Consider the following 23,057-nt stretch of genomic DNA (forward strand, 5'->3'; position numbering starts at 1 on the left):
TATTCTGATTTGCCCGCCCAGGTGTTACTTGAGCTCATCAATCGGGTAGGTTCTCCATTCAAAGGCCTCCCCAGCACTTGTTCCAATTCCAGTCAGGAAGATGGCTGCTCGAAAGACTGCCCCCCCAGGTTTCCAGAGGGAGCATTCACCAGAGTGCTGGATGGGATGCAGCAAGATATGCTCTACCGTCAAACAGGCAGAAGACCAACCAGCATGGGAGGTGATGGCAACGCCGGTCAGCACCAGCTCCCTGCACAAGAGGATTGGCAACCAGTGTAGGACGAAGATGAATGACCTCCTCCATGCAGCCAGGGTAAGTCACTCTTCTCAATTCTCAATACTCACCCACTCACATCACACATCTACTGGGAACTCACTCACTGCCACCTCCCGGGATCCACCACTTGCCTCCCACACCCCTCCTTATTGCCCCCGTGGCTCCTCTCCTCATCACCTCCCACTCACCAACCACACATGCCAGGCATCCTTACCACCTGACCCGGCACACATCCTATTTACATTTTCCTCACCTGCCTCATAGCAGGACAAGCTGGCTCACAATGGAAAGGTCTGAGCGTTGGCATGTGGAGTGATTTCCCTTCCCTTGCAGGAAAATCAGTCGAGCAACCTGGTCCACCCTCCAGTAGACCACCGGATACTACCAGGGTGAGCAGCTCCAACGATTACTTTTCAGACAGTCATATAGACGAGGCATCACAGCTGTCACCTACACCCTCCAGCGGCACAGAGACTCACACCTCAGCGGAAATTATTAGCAGACATGCTTCTGGATCACTCATTGGTGAGCATCTCACTGCTGATGATCAACAGCAGATGACGGCAGAGACGTCCCAGGGATATGTCACTTGGAGGACACTGTAAGCCAGGACACTGTTGAGCCCCTGTCAGGTGACATGCCTCTCGACTCAGTCATCCCTCAGCTGCAGGAACTACAAAAGCAAAGTCGGGATTATCAGGAAGGGGTGTCAGCAATCCTTGGATTGAAAGGTGGACTGGAGGATCCCTATCGTCTTCTATCCGAGGAGATTGTACCGATACTCCAAGGCAACGAGGCCTACTGCGAGGGTGATGTCCACAGTGCAAGACATCCACTTCATAACAGGGGATGTTCACTGCATGGTCCAGACAATGAACTCCATCGTGTAGTGCAGGCACTGTGGGCATCTATGTGTGTCAGCGCCAGAGAATGGCAGAGCTTATGGATCTCACTCTAGCTGGCCCTCTTTACGATGGGGGAACCCTGGGGCCCTCAAGCACCCATAGGGAGGAGGACTAGCTGGTGCATAGCCCAGGGCCTTCCAGCCAGGAGACCCTGGGGGTGTCCAGTCTACCTGAAACCCCTTTTCCTGTGACCCGTACACCTCTAGCTCTGCACGAGGAGGGTGACATCACCACACCCGTGCTGCCCACAATCAGGCTGGGGTCCTGCAGGTGTCGGCCCTCCAGAGGATAATCTACCAAGGTCCTCTCAGGCAACAGTGTGTGGCAGGCTACAGGCCATCTGTGCCTCAGCTGTGAACCTGGGGCTACACGTAGTGGCAGGGTTAGGAAGGTTAAAATGTTATTGTAGCACAGCATGGGTGATGGTAGGCACTGTTACATCTTGAGCACTTGTGTAAGAGTTTGAGCACCTATGTTAGGTATTAAATGTCACTTTTTGTACCTTTTTGGGTCTCACACTCTCATTTGACATCTGCATGATCAGCCACCCCAGAAATATTGCCGCCTCCATCTCCTGTCTGTGAGGCTCTCAGATGATTGGTTGCCCTTCCCTCACACTGACATGATGCAGTGATGCGAGTGCCATCTTGCTAACAAGGACTCCTCCCTTCATGACGAAGGCCATGGCCCAAGGAGCCAACCCTGTAGCTGATGAGTTCACTCAAATATCTGAGAGTGACCAAGCATGTAGCTGTCGTTGATGTTCCCCAGGAACCTGGCACACATTCACGGAATGTGCTTGGCAAAATCGCAGATGATCTGAACATTCGGGGAGTGGAAGCCCTTGTGGTTCATGAAGGGGGCACCACGACGACATGCGGAACAGAGAGGCACGTGTGTGCAGTCAATGGCTCCCTGCACTGGGGCATTTCAATTAGCATCCACTTCAGCTACATCCTTGGTGCGCCCGCACGAAGAGCAGGTCTGTGACCTCCCTGATGCACTTCTGTGCAGAGGCCTGGGAGATTGCACAAAGGTCAATGTTGGAGCCCTAAAAGGAACCACCAGCATAGAAATTCAAGGCAGCTGTTGTTATACGTTTAGCTGCTGTTGTATAAAGAGTCAAAGATTCTGCTCCTTTTCCACAAACACCTTTGATTTACTTCAGCAGACTCTGCACAAAACTCTAACATTACATCACCTGACACAAAGGCCACCTGAAGCCCCTTTACACATCAATGTCAATTATGGGATAATTAACATAAATGAGACAACTAATTGGAATGTCTCTTGTTATGAGCCAGGGTTTAGAGAACCCCAAAGTGTATCATGGAGTTCACCTGACTCACAACTTTTAATAGATTGTGGTATGGGGAGCACACGGCCCACTCTACAGGTGTGGTACAGCAGAAATGGAAAAGTATTTTAAAAATTAAAACAATGTTTATTCTATGAACACAAGTTAACCTTTTTAAAACATACAGTGAACATCTTAGCAACCATTAATTCAAACACAACCCCTAAAGAATACAACATTAAGCAATTCTTAAGCTGTCCTTTTAACATCCAGAAGACTTAAAAAATAACTTTCATCAGAAACACATCAGGTTTAAATTCACTACTGAGAAAATTCATAATTCTGAATTCACCAAATGATCAAGAGATAGTCTTTCAATGCAGAGAGAACAACAGTACACCTGCTTTGTCTGGCTTCAGCTCCAACACTGAAAACGAAACCAAAAAAAACACAGACACACCCAAGCTTTTCTCAAAGTGAAACTAAAAAGCAGAGCCAGAGCTCAGCTCCACCCACACTCTGACATCACTGCATGAGCATTCAAACATTTCTTAAAGTGACATTCTCATGACATTCTTAACCCATTACTTAACAGTCTCCCCTCACTTGGAGAAAAAAAAATAATTAGGTGAAAACAAAATTAAAAGAAACTCAAAAACACACTTGCAATTTCCCCCCTTCTTTTTTTTTCATTTTCGGAAGTAATAAAAACAGTCACAGAAACAGGCGCCCTTAATTAACAATATCCAAAAGTTTCTGTGAGCTAGCCTCTCTTTTTGTAAAACAGTCTGACAATTGATAGCTACTGTCAACCCATTTAATTTTTGCTATTTCCCCTCTGTACAACATCTGCTTCAAACTTGCAATGTCTATCCTTTTTTCATTGACACTTTTTATAGAGTGTACATTTTCCCACAGAGATTTATTGTCAATGTGATATTCAATAGGTATATTACCCAAATTCACTAATCCCAAAATTTCTGTCAATATCTGAGATATATAAAAGGCCATATCCACCGCCTCTACAAGGCTTAATGTCTCAGCAGCCAAAGTACTTTTGACCAGTCTCCTTATTTTCTTTGTTTCCCCACACAAGAGGGCAACATTTACCATTGTTCCCCAAAAGGAAAATTATAAAAGCCACCTGCGCTTGAAACCCCATCACATAAATTTGCATAGGATGCATCACTATAAACTATGAGTTTCAAGTGCCAAAGGTCACCTAAAACCGGGAACCTCAAAACACACTCCTGCATTTTTAGTTTGACCAATGCTTTATTTGCTCTTATTATGTCTTCCACTTTGGGGTCATTCATTTTTGTACTCAACGCTAAGACATCAAAAGTCACGTTCGGTCTCGTCTGTCTATCTAACCAATTCAGTTGCCCAATTAAACTTCACAGTTGCTCTTTTTCCATCTTTGAAACCATTGTGTCTTTTTGTGAAACCCAGCCATGACTAATTGCTATTGGGCTGATGCTTTCCAAATAAGATTGCTGACATAAAGTTCCCCTAACGTAGTCTGTCTGATTTCCAGTCCAATATATTTAAATGCACCGGAAGCCTGACTTTCAATCCTGAATTCTTTCCACAAACCAGAGATTACAATAGCTTCGAAATCACTAGTCACACCCCACAAAGAATTATCGACATGCATCATGAAGATGCCAGAAATATTTCCTTTATAGTGCCAGTAAAACATTGCCGGATCTGCTTTCAACTGGCAACAGCCTAACTTTAACAAACTGACTTTACTGAAAAATACCAGACTCTAGACACATCATTTAATCAATATACACATTTGTTCAACTTCCAGAGTACCCCTTCTGTGTTAGCTGCCTCTTTAGGAGGACGGAGAAAAATGTATCTCTGGAGCTGATACCCCTGCAAGAAGGCAGCTTTTATATCTATAGATTTGCATTCCCATGCCTTTGTGGCTAATAGAGCCAAGAAGATCTTTAAAATAACCTTTCCTGCCGTAGGTGAATCTACCCTTAAATCCTGATCTCCTAAGTTTTCTTCAAACCCCCCGCCACAAGCCTGGCCTTTGCCTTATAAGTTCCATCCGGAAGAACCTTTTCCGTGCAAATCCATCTGTGGGGTAGAGCTCTTTGTCCCCTATCCGGTACTTCCGTGTATACCCCAAATTCACTCCAACTATGCAGTTCTTGCTCTTTGGCATCTTTGATAACTTTTTCATCTAACTTATTGGAAGCCACCAAAATCGCACGTGCATGTGAGCTTCTATTAGTATTTGTAGTCTTACTCATGCTGCGAGACCTGGATAAACTATGTCCCTTCTCCCACCTGGTATCTCGTTCTGTACAGCTACTGCTTGATCTTTCCCTTCTGCTGTGGGATGTCCTTTCAATAGTTCTCAACCTTTTCCTGTGGACCTGTTCACTATCCAATATACGATCTGAACTGGCACTGTGTTCCCAGTCCACTGTCTTGACTCCCTCTGCTGAATGCTGTACATTCAACCAATGTTTATACTTTCCAATGGCCTTCCCTGCTCTACTAATAACAGTTGCATCCTGCCATTGACTAGACCCTTCAGGCAAGTATGTCACTTTTGTACCAACTTTTGGCAGTTGTCCTTTTGGAAAAATGGCCTGTTCTAAATCATCAGAAGTATTGTCTTCCTCTACAGAAACCCTGTCTATATCAGCTAACTGGTCCTCATAGGCAACACGTGCGTACCAGATGACCCTGGTTCCTCGTCATGTCTGTCTGCTCTGTCTAAATTTGAAAATGTTGTAATCTGTACCCATTATCCTTGATAAATGTACCCTAACAGTTTGATTGCCATTTTGCAAAATAATTGTTTTGCCATCTATGCCTGTGATCTTTCCTGGGCCTTTCCATTCATTAAAATTGTCTCTCTTATAGTATACTATGTCTCCTTGCTGAAAAATGGCATTTGCTGGCTGCACGTTATGCCTCAAAGCTCTGCGAATTCTTTAAGAGGCTTCTGCTTCCAAAAAAGCTTTTCTACTGCTCTGTAATGCATTTGAATGCTCAGCAAAGGCAGAGCTAATTGTAGTCCCTTTCCAAGCTGGAGGTCGGTCACCCAAAATGGATGTAATTTTAGGATTTCTCCCAAACACTAATTGATAGGGACTATAGCCCCCAACCATCTGCAATGAATTATTTGCATGTACCGCCCATGCTAAAGCTGAATTTAGCTTGCAGTTTGGTCTATCTGCCAAAATCTTCCGGAACATGTCATCTATTACTGCATGGTTTCTTTCACACACACCATTACTAAATGGGCTTTCTGCAGCCGTGTTCATAACTCTGATATTCATGTTTTCACACATATCCCTAAACTCATCATTAGCAAATTCTCCCCCATTGTCCGTAAGTAATTTTGCCAGTGGGCCCATTCCTGTCCCGGTCCATTTTTCCACAATTTGATCCAGAATTACTCTCTTTCCTTTACTTCGTACAATCGTTGATTGACTAAATCTGGTTGCTAAATCTACAAAATGCAAAATAAATATATTATTGGCTTTATCCCAGATTTTAGCTCTATGGCCACAATGTCGTTAAAATCCCTGGCCAAAGATAAGGTTACTATCGGTTGTGCTGGTGTCCTTCTGTACTTCCTACAAACTTCACAGCGATCACTAACCTGTTCTATCAGCTTAGTGTAGTCTTCATCCCTTACCCCTGCATCCTTTAATAAATTTTTCAGCCTCCGAGGAGACGGATGCGCAAATTGCCTATGCAGTTTTAATACGACAAGCTTTTTATCAGCTAAAGTCCCATTTTCAACTGCCATTAACACATCCTAAACAACTGTACTTGAAATATTATTTGTCAATAATGGAATACAATAGTGTCCCGACTGTGTAAATTGTAAGTCCACCGTCTATCCAAAAACTGTTGCCTTATCCTGTTCCATATCCAGTTTCACATGTGTTTTCTTCATCGACGGTCTGCTCAGAAGCAAAGATATCTCACTTGATACAACATCCGTGCTAATAAAATGATTCACTCCAGCAATATTGCAAGGGATCACCACTCTTTTCAGCGCCTTCAGAGTATTATCATCCCCAAACCTGAAACTTGTGGAACTTTCAAATTCCTTAACCTTGTTACGATTTTCAGCATTCAAGGAGTCCAGGTAACATTTTAACCAGTCAATCCCACATACAGTAAATGTGCAGCCACTGTCCAATACAGCACAATTGAAGGATTCTGCAACCAACACCCTCATTACCGATGTAAAACTGCTTGTTAATAGGACATTGCCTTCATTCTGGTCAATATCTTTTTCCTCTTCTGACTCTTCCATGTCATGTGTCACTTCAAACACTATTATAACATTTTGGACAGTTGAAAGCATAATGTTATTGAGAGTCACATCGAAAACATCGATTTTTCATGCCCCGTGCATTTCTGGGGTTCATCCTCGTATTGTCGGTTCTAACTGGGTTTCTGTCTTCATAATTTCCGGGTCCCGATCTCCTTCCATAGTCTTAGAAACTGTTTGTAGCCGCACAATTTCGCCATACTGTTAGTAGTGTATCTTCCATATTCTGCCTTATTGCAGGCTGACCTATTTGGGTCATCAGAGCCATTGGAATCAAATGTTTTCCCAGAAACTTTTTTAAAGCTTCTGTCATCTGATTGAATAAGGAATCGTTATCTGCAAACTGAACTCCTGTCAAAACCAGGCGCCTATCCATGTTGCTCACTCTAACACAGTCAAGTAATTTAAAGGCCAACACAGACTGTGGAAATTCCAGGTTGTGTTTCTTCAGCCTTTTATATAGTCTGCCAAATTCCATTATATAGCCTTCAATGGAGAAATCCTCTATTTTCCAGAACCTATTAAAATCAGACCATGCTCCTACGCACTTAACATGTCATCCTTCTTATAAATCTTATCCACATAACATAATAGAGTCTGCAGACCTTCTTCTGAGTCTAACTCTTCCAATTCCAGCTCAGAAAACACTTTGCTCCAGATGTTATTGTCATAAGGTAGAGAAAGCAGCACGGTAGCATTGTGGGTAGCACAATTGCTTCACAGCTCCAGGGTCCCAAGTTCGATTCCGGCTTGGGTCACTGTCTGTGCGGAGTCTGCACATCCTCCCCGTGTGTGCGTGGGTTTCCTCCGGGTGCTCCGGTTTCCTCCGACTGTCCAAAGATGTGCAGGTTAGGTGGATTGGCCTTCCTAAATTGTCCTTAGTATCCAAAATTGTCCTTAGAGTTGGGTGGGGTTACTGGGTTATGGGGGTAGGGTGGAGGTGTTGACCTCGGGTAGGGTGCTCTTTCCAAGAGCCGGTGCAGACTCGATGGGCCGAATGGCCTCCTTCTGCACTGTAAATTCTATGAAAGAGCCAATGCCATATCTTTTTTCTCTTTCCCAAGGCAGTTACCTTAGCCCACATAACTACCGCACTTCTCCATTGGTTGTGCGATCAGCTTTCAGAAAATAAGGGTGGGTAGTCATATCCAGCCATCTTTATCCCAGGTTCAGCCATATATCTTTGGGTTTTTTTCTTCTCACTCACTCCTTGGTTTGGTCGGGAAAAGTTATATCTTTCAACCCTTCACATTTGCACAGCAACCGTCCTCTGCTACCATTTGTTAATTGTTTAGCTGCTGTTGTATAAAGAGTCAAAGGTTCTGCTCCTTTTCCACAAACACCTTTAATTTACTTCAACAGACTCTGCACAAAACTCTAACATCACATCACCTGAACATAACATAAATGAGACAACTAATTGGAATGTCTCTTAACCCATTACTTAACAGCTGTGATCTTCAGGGTGAGTCCATGTGGTGCCAATTCTTACACAGCCTGGCAAAGGTGAGTGACCATTTCCATGTCATCCAGCGCCTACTCCTGCGCTGGTTCTCACTCATCTGCAGGCAACCCATCCACCATCTGTAAATTCTGGCCCGGTATTGTTGCCCCTGAGTGGCCACTCCCTGTGGTCCAGCCTCCGGCGGCTGAGCTGGACCTGCCGCCCTTTCCTCCTCAGGATTTTGTTCCTGCCTCTGGGAAGCTGCACGTTACCATTGGCATCGTCTCTGCTGCCCCATGGTGAGAAGGATTACTGCCAACTCTACAGGCTCCATCATGGTATCTGCACAATAACTGAAAGAGAAGAAACAGAGTGAGTGATCAGTGAGGCGCCCTGTCTATACCTGACCCATTGTCCATGCAACCCCAGAGGCATCCTAGCAACGGCCAATGACTGCTGTGCTCGCCTTCTCACTGAGCTCCACTCCCTTACAATCGCCCACACCACTGGCCAAGATCCCACATCAACTCAGCGTGACACATGGCTGTCTATGGCTGTACTCTCATTAGACCTCAGGTTTCCCAAAAGATGAAATCATGTGGCTTGTAGCGCTAACAATTATACTCAAAGCCGAGAGACTGGTTCAATAGAGGCTTTATTGTTGTACGATGTTGTCCCTCCATCTGCAACTGTAGACTAAGGGTCTGAGCAGCTCTCATACATTTATACATAAGCTCCCTGTGGGCGGAGCTAGCCGGCAGGGGCTTACCGGAGGAACCTGTATTACAGGTACAGGCATACATCCCCCTACTGCAGTACACATAACTACAGTGGTTATCTCACCACATTCACCCCCTGTAAAAAATGAGTCCGGCGGGGGTGACATGTAACTCTAATACAAAGGATGCTATTTACAAGAGGATCCAACAAGGAAAATCAAGAGTCCATCCGGTTAGCAGGTTACAGGTTGAGCCGAATCGGTGGTCGAACGTTCTGCTGTGATCGGCGTAGCTGTGGTGGTGACGTCGGCACAGGCGGTGATGGCAACGATGGTGCAGCTGTTGGCGGTGTTGGTGCTGGCTGCTGGCGGGATGACTCCGAGAGCAAGCCGAAATCTTCCGTGTCCTCCAGGGTGGGCAGGGGGATGAGGGATGGACCTGATGGGGACGAATAGGGGGGCGCTGGGGTTGGCGCGGGAAGGGGTGTGGGCATGGGATCGGCACCTGAGGGAGCCAGGTCCCGGAGCGAGACTGTGTCCTGGCGGCCGTCGGGGAACTCCACGTAGGCATACTGAGGGTTGGCGTGGAGAAGGCGTACTTTGTCCACCAGGGGCTCCGCCTTGTGGTGCCGTACATGCCTACGGAGAAGGACTGGGCCCGGAGTCGTGAGCCAAGTCGGGAGCGACACCCCAGATGTGGACTTCCTAGGGAAGGCAAAAACACGTTCATGGGGTGTACTGTTAGTTGCGGTGCATAGTAGCGACCGAATGGAATGGAGCGCGTCAGGTGCTGCCAGCGAGCGACTGGGAGGTTCCTGGACCGTAGGGCCAGCTGGACGGCCCTCCATACCGTCCCGTTCTCCCTCTCTACCTGCCCGTTTCCCCGGGGGTTGTAGCTGGTCGTCCTGCTGGAGGCGATACCCCTGCTGAGCAGGAATTGACGCAGCTCATCGCTCATGAATGAGGTCCATCCCTCATCCCCCTGCCCACCCTGGAGGACACAGAAGATTTCGGCTTGCTCTCGGAGTCATCCCGCCAGCAGCCAGCACCAACACCGCCAACAGCTGCACCATCGTTGCCATCACCGCCTGTGCCGACGTCACCACCACAGCTACGCCGATCACAGCAGAACGTTCGACCACCGATTCGGCTCAACCTGTAACCTGCTAACCGGATGGACTCTTGATTTTCCTTGTTGGATCCTCTTGTAAATAGCATCCTTTGTATTAGAGTTACATGTCACTGTGGATATAGTCGGGGAAACCGAACAGGGCGAAAATGGAATCCAGGGCCTTGATGACGGTGGCAGACGTCATATCCGGGCATGGGATGGCGAATGGGAACCTAGAAAATTCATCGACCATATTAAGGATGTAGGTGTTGCGGTCGGTGGAGGGAAGGGGCCCTTTGAAGTCCACGCTGAGGCGTTCAAAGGGGTGGGATGTTTTCACCAGGCGCGCGCGATCTAGCCGGTAGAAGTGCGGCTTGCACTCCGCACAGATCTGGCAGTCTCTGGTGACTGTCCGTACTTCCTCGACGGAGTAGGGCAGATTGCGGGCTTTGATCAGATGGTACAAGCGAGTGACCCCCGGATGGCAAAGACTCTTGTGCAAGGCACGGTTCACTTGTACACTGCCACATGTACCTCGGGAGAGGGCGTCTGGGGGCTCGTTGAGCTTGCCGGGGCAATACAAGATCTCGTAGTTAAAGGTGGAGAGCTCGATTCTCCACCGCAAGATTTTGTCATTCTTGATCTTGCCCCGCTGCGTGTTGTTGAACATGAAGGCTACCGACCGTTGGTCAGTGAGGAGAGTGAATCTCCTGCCGGCCAGGTAATGCCTCCAGTGCCGCACCGCTTCAACGATTGCCTGGGCTTCCTTTTCAACAGAGGAATGCCGAATTTCGGAGGCGTGGAGGGTGCGTGAAAAGAATGCCACGGGTCTGCCGGCCTGATTCAGTGTGGCGGTAAGGGCGACATCTGAAGCGTCGCTCTCTACTTGGAAATGCAGAGTCTCGTCTATGGCGTGCATCCCCGCCCTGGCTATGTCAGACGAATGCGGGCGAAGGCCTGTTGTGCCTCGGCCGAGAGGGGAAAATGTGTGGACTGGATAAGTGGCCGGGCCTTGTCTGCGTATTGCGGGACCCACTGGGCGTGATAAGAAAAAAACCCAAGGCAGCGTTTGAGGGCCTTGGGGAAGTGGGGGATTGGGAGCTCCATGAGGGGGCGCATGCGGTCGGGATCGGGCCCCAGTAGTCCGTTTTGGACTACGTAGCCAAGGATGGCTAAGTGGTCTGTGCGGAACACGCATTTCTCCTTGTTGTACGTGAGATTAAGGAGAGATGCGGTGTGGAGGAATTTATAAAGGTTGGCATCATGGTCCTGCTGGTCATGGCCGCAGATGGTGACATTGTCGAGGTATGGGAAGGTGGCCTGCAGTCCGTACCGGTCAACCATTTGGTCCATTTCTCGCTGAAAGACCGAGACCCCATTCGTGACGCCGAAGGGAACCCTCAGAAATTGGTACAGACGACCGTCTGCCCCGAAGGCAGTGTAGGGACGGTCCGATTTACGGATGGGGAGCTGGTGGTAGGCGGATTTCAGGTCAATAGTAGAGAAGACCCGGTACTGTGCAATCTGATTGACCATATCAGAAATGCGGGGGAGGGGGTACGCGTCGAGCTGCGTGTACCGGTTGATGGTCTGGCTGTAGTCCACGACCATCCTGTGCTTCTCCCCGGTCTTAACCACTACCACCTGGGCTCTCCAAGGGCTGTTGCTGGCCTCGATGATACCCTCCCGAAGCAGCCGCTGGACTTCGGACCTGATGAAGGCCTTGTCCTGGGTGCTGTACCGTCTGCTCCTGATGGCGACGGGCTTGCAATCCACAGTCAGATTGGCAAAGAGGGAGGGAGGCTCAACCTTGAGGGTCGCGAGGCCGCAAACGGTGAGGGGAGGTAGGGGTCCGCCGAATTTGAGGGTAAGGCTCTGGAGATTGCACTGGAAATCCAGGCCTAGTAAGAGTGAAGTGCAGAGGTCGGGGAGAATGTACAGACGGAAACGGTCAAATTCCACACCCTGTACAGTAAGTTTAACCAGGCAGAAACCCCGGATCGGGACAGAGTGGGAACCGGAGGCAAGGGAGATCTGCCGGTCGGCGGGATGGACCGCAAGGGAATAGCGCCTTACCGTGTCCGGGTGGACGAAGCTCTCGGTGCTCCCGGAGTCGATGAGGCAGGAGGTCACATGGCCGTTGACCAGCACCGATGTGGAAGAGGGTGCCAGGTTGCGAGGACGGGACTGGTCGAGCGTAACGGAGGCGAGCAGTGGTTGATCGGCGGTTGAGTCAGATGAGTCCGACGAGGAGCGGTAGCGACCTGTGTCCCGTGATGGCGGCCCCTGGAGACGAGATGGCGGCATCCGCAGTACCTGTGGGTAAAATGGTGGCGTCCATGGAGCGCACGTTGTGGGGCCGTTTGCGGGGTCCACGAGGGGTAGGACAGATGGGCCTGGGGGGCCGTTTGCGGGGTCCACGAGGGGTAGGACGGGTGGGCCGAGTGGCTAGCGGAGTAAGTTTGCGCACTACGGGAGGCGGCCGTCATGGAAAGCGCCAGGGCCTTTGCGGCCGCGAGGTCGGGGGCGACCCCTTCCAGCAGTCGTTGCCGGATGGGGTCCGATGCAATGCCTGTAACGAAGGCACTGTGCATGAGTAAATCGGAATGTTCCGTAGCTGTGAGGGCCCGGCAGTCGCAGTCTCGTACCAGAGGTATAAGGGCCCTCCAGAAGTCCTCAATCGACGCACCCGGCTGCTGGACGCGAGTAGAAAGTTGATGCCTCGCAAACAGGGTGTTCGCCGATGGTGCATAGTTCTCCTTGAGCAGTTCCATATCTGCGGTGTAGTTGGTCGCATCTCGAATGAGCGGAAAGATGCTAGAGCTAAGTCTGGAGTACAGGAGTTGCTTTTTCTGAGCCTCCGTCGGGGGAGGGTCCGCTGAAGAGATGTAGGCCTCGAAGACTGCGAGCCAGTGATCAAAGTCTTTTCTGGCGTGAGGCGAATGCGGATCCAGCTGCAGACGGTCAGGCTTGATTCTGATGTCCATGGTGAATGGGAAATCGTACAACAATAAATTGTAGCGCTAACAATTATACTCAAAGCCGAGAGACTGGTTCAATAGAGGCTTTATTGTTGTACAATGTTGTCCCTCCATCTGCAACAGTAGACTAAGGGTCTGAGCAGCTCTCATACATTTATACATAAGCTCCCTGTGGGCGGAGCTAGCCGGCAGGGGCTGACCGGAGGAACCTGTATTACAGGTACAGGCATACATCCCCCTACTGCAGTACACATAGCTACAGTGGTTATCTCACCACATGGCTCATGGGTTAACTAAACGTCCTCGTGGGAGGGGGTGGGGAGAGTGTGCGGTGAAGGGCTGTGAGGACATCACTGCAACACCACATGTTGGAACTGGGAGGTCTGTTGAGATCTTAAACTTTTGGCCCTTGTCTTGGTACCCCTCCTCGCACTCTCAGCGAATGCTGCAGGCAAGCCTTGGAATTCAGGGAATGGGGAGCTCATTGTAGAATCAGTTAACTCATGAGTGTCAATCAGTGGGACCAGCATACTTCAGAACTAAGTAATTGGGCATAATTGGCTCATCCATCAAGGCTAAGGAATGTTAAAATTCGTCCCACAGTTATGTCGTTTATTTTAATTGGTTATTTGACTTATCCAAAATAAACACCCTGATGCAGGCATGGGTGAGCTGATTGCTGTCAAGTCTTCATATTAAACTTAACAGGATCTGATTACATCCCTGGCAGCCCCTCACTCCCTCCCCCCTCCTCCCCCACCCTCCCCCACCCCAAAAGTTGTGGTTCATAAGACCCTTGTACTCTGGAAACCCACCCATCCAACCAAGCTGCCCAGGCTTCTTGGCACAGTGTGAGGGCCTCATGTAGCACAGTGGTTGTCACTGTTGCCTCACTGCCACCAGGGGCCCAGGTTCAATTCCCGTCTTGGGTCACTGTCTGTGCGGAGTCTGCACGTTCTCCCCATGTCTGCGTGGGTTTCCTCCGGGTGCTCCGGATTCCTCCTACAAGTCCGGAAAGACGTGCTTGTAGGTGAATTGGACATTCTGAATTATCCCTCAGTGTACCCGAACAGATGCGGCGACTAGGGGATTTTCACAGTAACTTCATTGCAGTATTAATGTAAGCCTACTTGTGACCCTAATGAAGATTATTATTAAGGTTATTATTATGTGGCAGCACAGGTTGCAGCCTCTGGGTTGGTGAGATTTGTTAGAGGCTAATTTGACCTTAAGTGAAAATGTCCACTCTCCACTCCCCCATTATGGGGACAGGCCACAACTCCTTTCAAAGTTATACCAATGACGGCCTCCACAAGGTTACCTCCCATACCCATCCCTAACTACCAACACGGCCTTCGCACCTGTGCTGTCCCGGTGGCTATAACACCCCCTTCAGGCAAAACTGCAAGATCGGCATTCACTTGCAGGCCTCAGCTCCAATCCTCCCACCCCCCCTCCCCCGCACCCGCACCCACCCCACCTTTCCCACTGCCTCCCCCGCCAGATATAAAAATCCCTTTCTCGCAAAATCATCAACATTGGAGTTCGCTGTTCCTTGAATCAAAGATTGTTTCTCTCCTACATTTGCTGCCTAGAGTGAGCCCATCAGCAGCAAGCCTGGGAATGCCGATGATTGGAGGAGCAGCCCTTTGCGGAATCTTCCACTCCCAACTTCCCTGTCTGTCCGGCATTTTGTAAACTGGCTCCGGAGACCACCTAGAGTGGCTGAAGCATTTCGATATATACTAATAATTGGCAGGGTCCAAATTATCATAGGCCTAGTGGACCACAATATCTCAGCATTTGTTGGATTGTACTCTCTAAAAATATAACAAAATGATGTTCACTGTTTTGAATCACATCACAGCCAAGCTAATTTTACAGTCTGAAGTCAGTGTATCATTTTGATTATCTGGGCTATTCCTCTGGTCTATTGTGCCACTATTCGTTCATGGAATTTGGGAGTCGCAGACTGTCCCAGCATTTATTGACCATCCCTAATTGCCCTTGAGGGGGCAAGTTGCTGTGGGTCTGGACTCACATGTAGGCCAAACCAGGTCAGGACTGCAGATTTTCTTCCCTAAAGGGCATTAGTGAACCAGATTATGGCAATCGACAGTGATTTCATAGTCATCATTAGAATTTTATTTCCAGACTTTTATTGAATTCAAATTTCACCATCTGCAATGGTAGGATTTGAACCTGGATCCCCTGAGCATTATTCTGGGTCTCTGGTTTACTAATCCAGTGACAATACCACTATGCCACCACCTCCCCATACTTCTGATTTAGTTTTGGAGAAGCAATGACAAGTTGCCATCTATTGTCTCCCTCCAGCTATTATTTTTTTTAAATAATATTTTATTAAAGATTTCAAATTTAAAAAAAAAATTAGTGTACCCAATTCATCATTTTCCAATTATGGGGCAATTTAGCGTGTTCAATCCACTTAATCTGCACATCTTTGGGTTGTGGGGGCGAAATCCACGCAAACACTGGGAGAATGTGCAAACTCCACCCGGACAGTGACCCAGAGCCGGGATCAAACCTGGGACCTCGGCGCCGTGAGGCAGCAGTGCTAACCATTGCGCCACTGTGCTGCCGCTGTTTAACTAATATTGCACATGCACATTTCTCTGTATTGCTCTATAGTTATTTTACTCCCTGAGGTGGCTTACTTGTGTTTTTTGATCCTTACTTTTCCAGTGACCGTATTTGGCAATTTTTAAAAAAATTATATTTTATTGAAGATTTCAAAATTAACGAACACAATCTAAACTATAACACAGCTATGAAAATTGGTCAATTATCACATTCACATTGCAAGGAAATAGAAATATAGAAAAACACACAACAAAGGCTACATCCAAACTGCCAGCCCCATAACCCCCCTAATCTCACAAATAAATGCTACCTCCCCCTTACAACTGATGGTAATTAACTCTTTGAAGTTATGAGATAAATGGCTGCCACCTCAGGTAGAATCCCTCTACCAACCTCCTGACGCTGTACTTGACCTTTTCCAGGTATAAAAAGTACATAAGGTCGCCCAACCAGGCCGAGGCACGGGGCACAGCGGATGCTCCCCATCCCAGCAGAGTTCTAATACTCTACCCTCCTCGATTATTCCAGCTCCAGCTGGGAGTCAGTGTTGGTTAATGTCAATGAGACCTGATCGTTATAATCTCGTCTGTCTCGAACTCTGGGACGGGATGGTTTGCTCTCAGCTTCGGCTCCTGCACATGCAATATCCACTTGGATTCAAAATCCGAGAATCGTGAGGCTGCTACAGGTTCATGCTCTGTTCATGTAAAGGGGTTAATACAGGCAATTGCATTTATGGAGTTTGAATTACAATGGATTACTTTAATCTAACTAACTTATTATTATCAGTGGGAAACATCCATCAATGGACCAGGACACCTATTTTTGTTACCAAAGCAAAATGAAATCAGAAAGGGGACAAACTGGTGGTCAGTCCAGTCCTATTGTTCTTGCATCATGCCAGTCAGTTTAAAATTATGCTCCTGGACTTTCCCAAGCTTAAGTAAAAGCAGTTCTCACTCTCACTCACATCTCCATCAGATCCAAACGGCAGTCTTTGTTTAGTACCTTAAACTGTACATTAAGGACACATGACTTGCCAATGATCATTTTGATGATATTGACTATACTCGAGTACATGTGTATGCCTTTTAAAGATGAAAAAAGTCGACTGTGAAAACTTTAGCAATTTAACTTGGCATTCTGAATTCTGATAGTAGAGTAGCATTTGACTCCACAGAAAACTCTGGCATAAGCTGAAATGGAAGAGATGTTTTAACCCAAGACTCAAGGGCATTTGTTGTAACTCAAAATAATTATTTTCATTCTTATTGCCTGCTAACAAATAAATTAAGTTCCTATTTAATTGGTCAAATAAATTACAGAGTGAATAACCACTTTCAATGGCTTTATTGCAATGCCATATCTAATATGAGGTTTTAATTTTATTAAGGATTGTTTGGTGAAGCAGGTCAGAATGGAGAAGTTGGACGAAGGGGTAAAGTCGGCCCAGTTGGCTCAAAGGGTAAGTCTAAAGTTTGGACAGTGTAACGACTTTGAAGTCGAAATGTTTAGAGATAACTACTGCATTTCCTTTCTCATGCAGCTATTTTTGTCATGGAACATTATTGAAGGATAACAAAAATAATTGGAAAATAAATATCTCAGTTTACACCGGCACGTACTGGAATAAAAATTGTATTGCAAATGTTTAGGTAATAGATTCACATTCTTCCAGATAAGGAATGAGATATGAATTAATTCCATGTCATGCAAAAAATGAGTTTGTCTATTTTGTGATATAAAAACATTTTCTTGCAACACAAACTTTGCTATATAGTCTGTCTCCTTCATTAAATGTGGTGTATTTATTTTGTGCAGCAAAGACTGAAGGGGAGGTGTCAACGTAGCTCCAGTAATGGTAGCAACAGTATTTAATTTAACCTTAAATTACTTGGCGGTATTAGCACAATATTTTAGGCCAGAGAAGTATTGGTGGCACTACATCCCTGGTGGTGTTTATGTGCAGTAAGTGAGATAAGGGAGCAAAGTATAATGTGGGACAGGAATGTAAGGGTTAGGCCTCACAACCTACTTTCCTCTTCTCCTGGAGCACATGTGCCACATTTCATAGCTGTTAAATATGCATTTTTGAATCCTCGGTAATCTGACTGGCAATGGTTAGTTTTACACCTAAATAAAAACAGTTCAAAATTGTTCCTCTGTCTCTGGATGAAAATGGCTTTTGGGAATTCTATGATTCTGTGGTTTTAATGCATCCTCCCTCTTGTGTTGATTTTGCACCAATGCATGTGTAAAAGGAAGCAGGGGTGAATTCCTGAGATCTTTAAAGCACGATTATCCCACTAATGGGGGGATTGTAATTAGAACGTTCCTGCCATCAAAACTGGACCACAATATTTTAGGCCAGAGAAGTATTGGTGGCACTACATCCCTGGTGGTGTTTATGTGCAGTAAGTGAGATAAGGGAGCAAAGTATAATGTGGGACAGGAATGTAAGGGTTAGGCCTCACAACCTACTTTCCTCTTCTCCTTGAGGTTCTCTCTCCCAAATTGTAAGGTTGGTGGTGGAGTAACAGAGGATAATTCAGCCCCTTATCTGTCAGGCAAAATTGTGCTAATACCGCCAAGTACAATCAATAAATCATGATGTGGAGATGCCGTCCTTGGACTGGAGTGAGCACAGTAAGAAGTCTTACAACACCAGGTTAAAGTCCAACAGGTTTGTTTCCAATCACTAGCTTTCGGAGCACTGCTCACCTGAGGAAGGAGCAGTCCTCCGAAAGCTAGTGAATCGAAACAAACCTGATGGACTTTAAACTGGTTAAGACTTCTTACTGTAATCAATAAATCAGTAGCAGAGGGTCCAGAAAACATTGCACATTGCTATAATATTGATGTGCCAATAAAATTAACTTTCGGGATGGGATATTTATTGGAATTCATGTACCATGCCAACAAACTGGCAAATTGTAAGTCAAGGAATATGTAAATCTTCCAAATATACGGTACAAAATGCTTACAATTCTTATATGATAACAAATCTTTGCAGTGTAAAACATTAAGGTGAAAATGAAATGAAAATCGCTTATTGTTACAAGTAGGCTTCATATGAAGTTACTGTGAAAAGCCCCTCGTCGCCACATTTCGGCGCCTGTTCGTGAGGCTGGTACGGGTATACTAACTGGCTAGAATTAATAGTTAGAATTTATGAAAAAATAGCTTCCAGCATTTTATACTGGCCCCACAGTTCCTAAAATTGATTAAAATCACGTCATTATAAATTTGTTTTGACTTCCCAACATGTTGCTGGAATCTTACCACCTTTGAAATCAATTTTCCATTGGGAGCCAACTGCAGGTCCACACCCCAATGGTACCTGAACAACATTACCATCTCCCTGGAGATGGACAATTAAGATGCCAGCTCAGGGAGCACCATACAATTAATGTGGACCAGGGAACAGGGAGGCCCAATGGGAGGGCTCACAGTGATGTCTGGCTGGCAGCCCCACCAGAAGAGGTGGGCCCTGCTGGGGCAGGTAGGAAACGGCGAGGATACCATCCACCATCGCTGAGTTACCAGCAGCTCCTTATTCCTGTACCAATTGGTCCCTTAATTAGTCTAATTGGCTACCTGCCACAATGGGTGGGTCACCACATTCTCTTTGACCCTACCTCCAGCAAGATCACTCAGAGGCCAGAAATTGGCAGATATCTGATCCGAGGATGCTTATCTGTCAGGATTTCCCCACCCTCCATTCTCTGAAGGTGATAGGTTTCTGACCATTATTTTCCATAGGACTCAATCACAAACTGATCCATGGTTCCATTGACTGACATGGTCCATTTCCAGAAGTCGGTGATCCTTTGGTGATTTTCGTTGCTGCTGATTTAGCTTCAGTATCTCGAGGGACTGTATCAAGCATTCCATTTGAGACACTTCAAAATTTACTCCTAAATATCATCAAAGGTACAATTCAAACCTGACGCATGCCAGATATCAACTTTGAGCAATTTATTTTAATGAAAAATTAGGCATAAATAAACTTCATAGAATAACAATATACTTCATAGAATCCCTACAGTGCAGAAGGAGGCCATTCAGACCATCAAGTCTTCACCAACCCTCTGAAAGAGCATCTTCCCAGGCACAACCCCCCACCCCATCCCCACAATCCCACCTAACGTTTGGACACTTAAGGGGTAATTTAGCATGGCCAATCCATCTAACCCACACATCCCACAAAATTGTGGGATAATATTCCCCAGGTGGTAGGGTGATAATGCCACAATTTGACCAACATATAGAGGCATCAAAGAATCCTTACAGTGCAGAAGGAGGCCAATCAGCCCATCGAGTACACACCAACCCTCCGAAAGAACACCCCATCTTGGTCCTCGTCCCCACCCTATCCTGTCATCAGTATCCCCACCTAACCTTTTGGACAATAAGGGACAATTTAACATGATCAATCCACCTAACCTGTACATGTTTAGACTGTGGGAGGAAACCGGAGCACCTGGAGGAAACCCACCCATCACCATTCCTATTTTTGTTTGTATGTTAACACATCTTGCAATTGTGTGCAAAACACATTGTAATGCATCACTGTGCTGTGTGCAGTGGCATCAACGTGACGAAAATGATGCATTGGCTGTTCCCCCTCCAAAACCCAAAACAGAGGTCATTTTCATTTCATATTTAAATAACATGTTGTGCCACTGGTAATATCTAGTTCTCTAACTATGATATAAGATTATAACTCATTGCGGATTATAATTTAGGTGACAAAGGGAATAAAGGTTATCCAGGACCTCCCGGATTGAAAGGTGAATCAGGTATTGTTTCCAATTTCTAAAATAAATGGGTAAATTGTCACGCATTGTTCTTGTTTCTGCATGTCCTTTAAAATCAGGTAAAATGCAAATATTAATAAGATGGGTCAGGAACATTGCTTCAAACATAACTGTGAAAGCATAAAAGACGCAGATTCAAACGAGTGATCGCTACATTACCAGAAGGATGAGGAGGCTTTGGAGAGTGTGCAGAGGAGGTTTTCAAGGATGTCGCCTGGTCTCGGAGGGTGTTAGCTATGCGAAGAGGCTGAATACATTCAGACTGTTTTCATTAGAGCAATGAAGGTTGAGACCTGATAGAGGTCTACAAAATTATGACGGGCATGGGTAGAGTGGATGGACAGGTACTCTTTGCCAGGGTGGAGGGATCAGTCATCCGTGGGGCAAAGTTTAGAGGAGACTTTTTTATACAGAAGGTGGTGAGTGCCCAGAGCACGTTGCCAGGGGAGGTTGTAGTCAAATACATTAATAGCATTCAAAAGGCATCTCAACAAGTACATGGATAGGATGGGTATAGAGGGATACGGCACTCGGAAGTGCTGAGGGTTTTGGCTAAGGGTGGTATCATGACCAGTACCAGTTTGGAGGGCTGAAGGGCCTGTACCTGTGCTGTATTCTTTGTTTTTTGTCCTCTGTTCTTGAGTGAAAGGCAAATGTAAAACTGACATCAGGAAAGTCTTCACAAAAAGATTGAGCATTACATAGAATGGAATTGAAGAAGAAGGCAAAATCCAGCAATCATTAAACAAAAGTCAGTAGTTTAGGCTCTTTGTGGGTGAGTAAACTCATAAAGTTCAATTGACCTTCTTCACCTGTGTCTGGCTTATGATTTACTTGACTTTTCCACATGCCAATGCAATTTGTGTAAGCGAGGCACTGTGGAGGCTTTGGAGGCCGTTTTGGGGTGGGGGGGGTGGGGAGGGGGAGAGGGGGGAGTGGAGGAGATGTGGAAATTTGGAACGCAGCTTGTCAGTTTAACTCTTCAACTTCTTCCTGCCTCCAAGCACTTTTCCTAGATGTGGGCTCCCAGCAGCATCGGCTTCCAGCACAGATAGCCAATGGAAACACTTGAAAGGGTCATTAAGCCCTATGTTTTGATAGTATTACATTTTTTTGATTGGCCACGTGGCTCCTATTGTGTCTGCTCCCTGGCAGGTGAGAAGAGGCTACTTGACGGAAGGAGGACAGGGCCTTATAGCTTGTTAAAGAGCCCATCAGTTGCAATGGGCAGACACACCATTGAGTTCTGAAATAGCAGAGATGGATGTCTCTGATGATTTTTGCATGTAACATCACAGCCACAGAATAGATGCTAATGATGCAGCATTGCCTCCTTTCCAATCCATCAGTCTGGCCTTCACCGGTCTCACAGTGGGGTGGAGTAATTATTATTATTATTATTATTATTGTAAGATATGATTGCCCTTCCACCTCTGGAACCCGTCTGCTTCCCCTAATTGGACACAAAATGCGAAGGTGGCCTTTGGCTTGGCCGCTTCCCGTAAGATATATCGGGGGAGGAGCCAGTGCCGAGGTTGCGGACACCTTTGGAAAATTCAACCCAAAGTCTTCACTTTTAATTTTGACCAGTTTTATTTCAAGAATAATTTGGAGGTCTATGTCATGTATCTCAACCAGTAGAATTGATGCCTTCTGGTAACTGGCCATAAACAATATTTCAATTTTTACATGGGCGTTGAAGTCATTCTAACATCTATTTCTAGTGGTCCTGCTAATGTATTAATATAAAATTTCTCAGCTGCGTTAAATTTATACTGATATTTAGACACAGAACTCTTTTGAACTTCTGTCCTTAATCGTTATCAAACAGAGACATGTTTATTCTGGATAAGACAACATCACTCCCAACATGTGTTCTGATCAATTAATAGGCAGCTTCTGTGACTGTGGAAGATACCGGAAAATTGTAGGACAAATGGATATAAACATTGCTCGTTTGAACAACACAATGAGCTTTGTAAAGAACGGTAGGTCATTTTAGTTTTAAGTTGAATTGATACAGTTGCTCACTGAATAGGCATGCTGATATATGTTTTTGAACATGACTAAGTGAAGCAGAGTCTTTGCAATAGTTACCCAGACGTTAGCAGAGTTTTTAATTTGTCTAACCTTGCCTGAATAACTATTGGTGTCATCCTGCTAGAACCATCAGAAGTTTGCATTTCCGGATGATTCCCAGCACAGAGCAGTTGCTCAGAGAATGTTTTTGGGGCAGCACGGTAGCATGGTGGTTAGCATAAATGCTTCACAGCTCCAGGGTCCCAGGTTCGATTCCCGGCTGGGTCACTGTCTGTGCGGAGTCTGCACGTCCTCCCCGTGTGTGCATGGGTTTCCTCCGGGTGCTCCGGTTTCCTCCCACAAACCAAAGATGTGCGGGTTAGGTGGATTGGCCATGCTAAATTCCCCATAGTGTCCTAAAAATTAAGGTTAAGGGGGGTGGGGTTGTTGGGTTACGGGTATAGGGTGGATACGTGGGTTTGAGTAGGGTGATCATTGCTCGGCACAACATCGAGGGCCGAAGGGCCTGTTCTGTGCTAGAACATAGAACAGTACAGCAC

At 46.4% G+C, this 23,057-nt stretch overlaps 1 protein-coding gene across 2 annotated transcripts in view; it reads left to right on the plus strand.

Annotated features, from left to right (window-relative positions):
• LOC119972680 (collectin-10-like) overlaps positions 1–23,057 on the plus strand; it is an 86,179-nt gene that overhangs the window by 57,785 nt on the left and 5,337 nt on the right. The window contains exons 4-6 of one of the 2 annotated variants that reach the window (XM_038809784.1): positions 17,052–17,123; positions 20,407–20,460; positions 22,371–22,466. In XM_038809784.1, the coding sequence (XP_038665712.1) occupies positions 17,052–17,123; positions 20,407–20,460; positions 22,371–22,466 (222 nt within the window). The remainder of the gene's footprint in view (positions 1–17,051; positions 17,124–20,406; positions 20,461–22,370; positions 22,467–23,057) is intronic. The other variant, XM_038809785.1, reaches the window with a different exon arrangement.

This window comes from Scyliorhinus canicula, chromosome 10 (genome assembly GCF_902713615.1).
Source record: "Scyliorhinus canicula chromosome 10, sScyCan1.1, whole genome shotgun sequence".
Classification (NCBI taxonomy): Eukaryota; Metazoa; Chordata; class Chondrichthyes; order Carcharhiniformes; family Scyliorhinidae; genus Scyliorhinus; species Scyliorhinus canicula.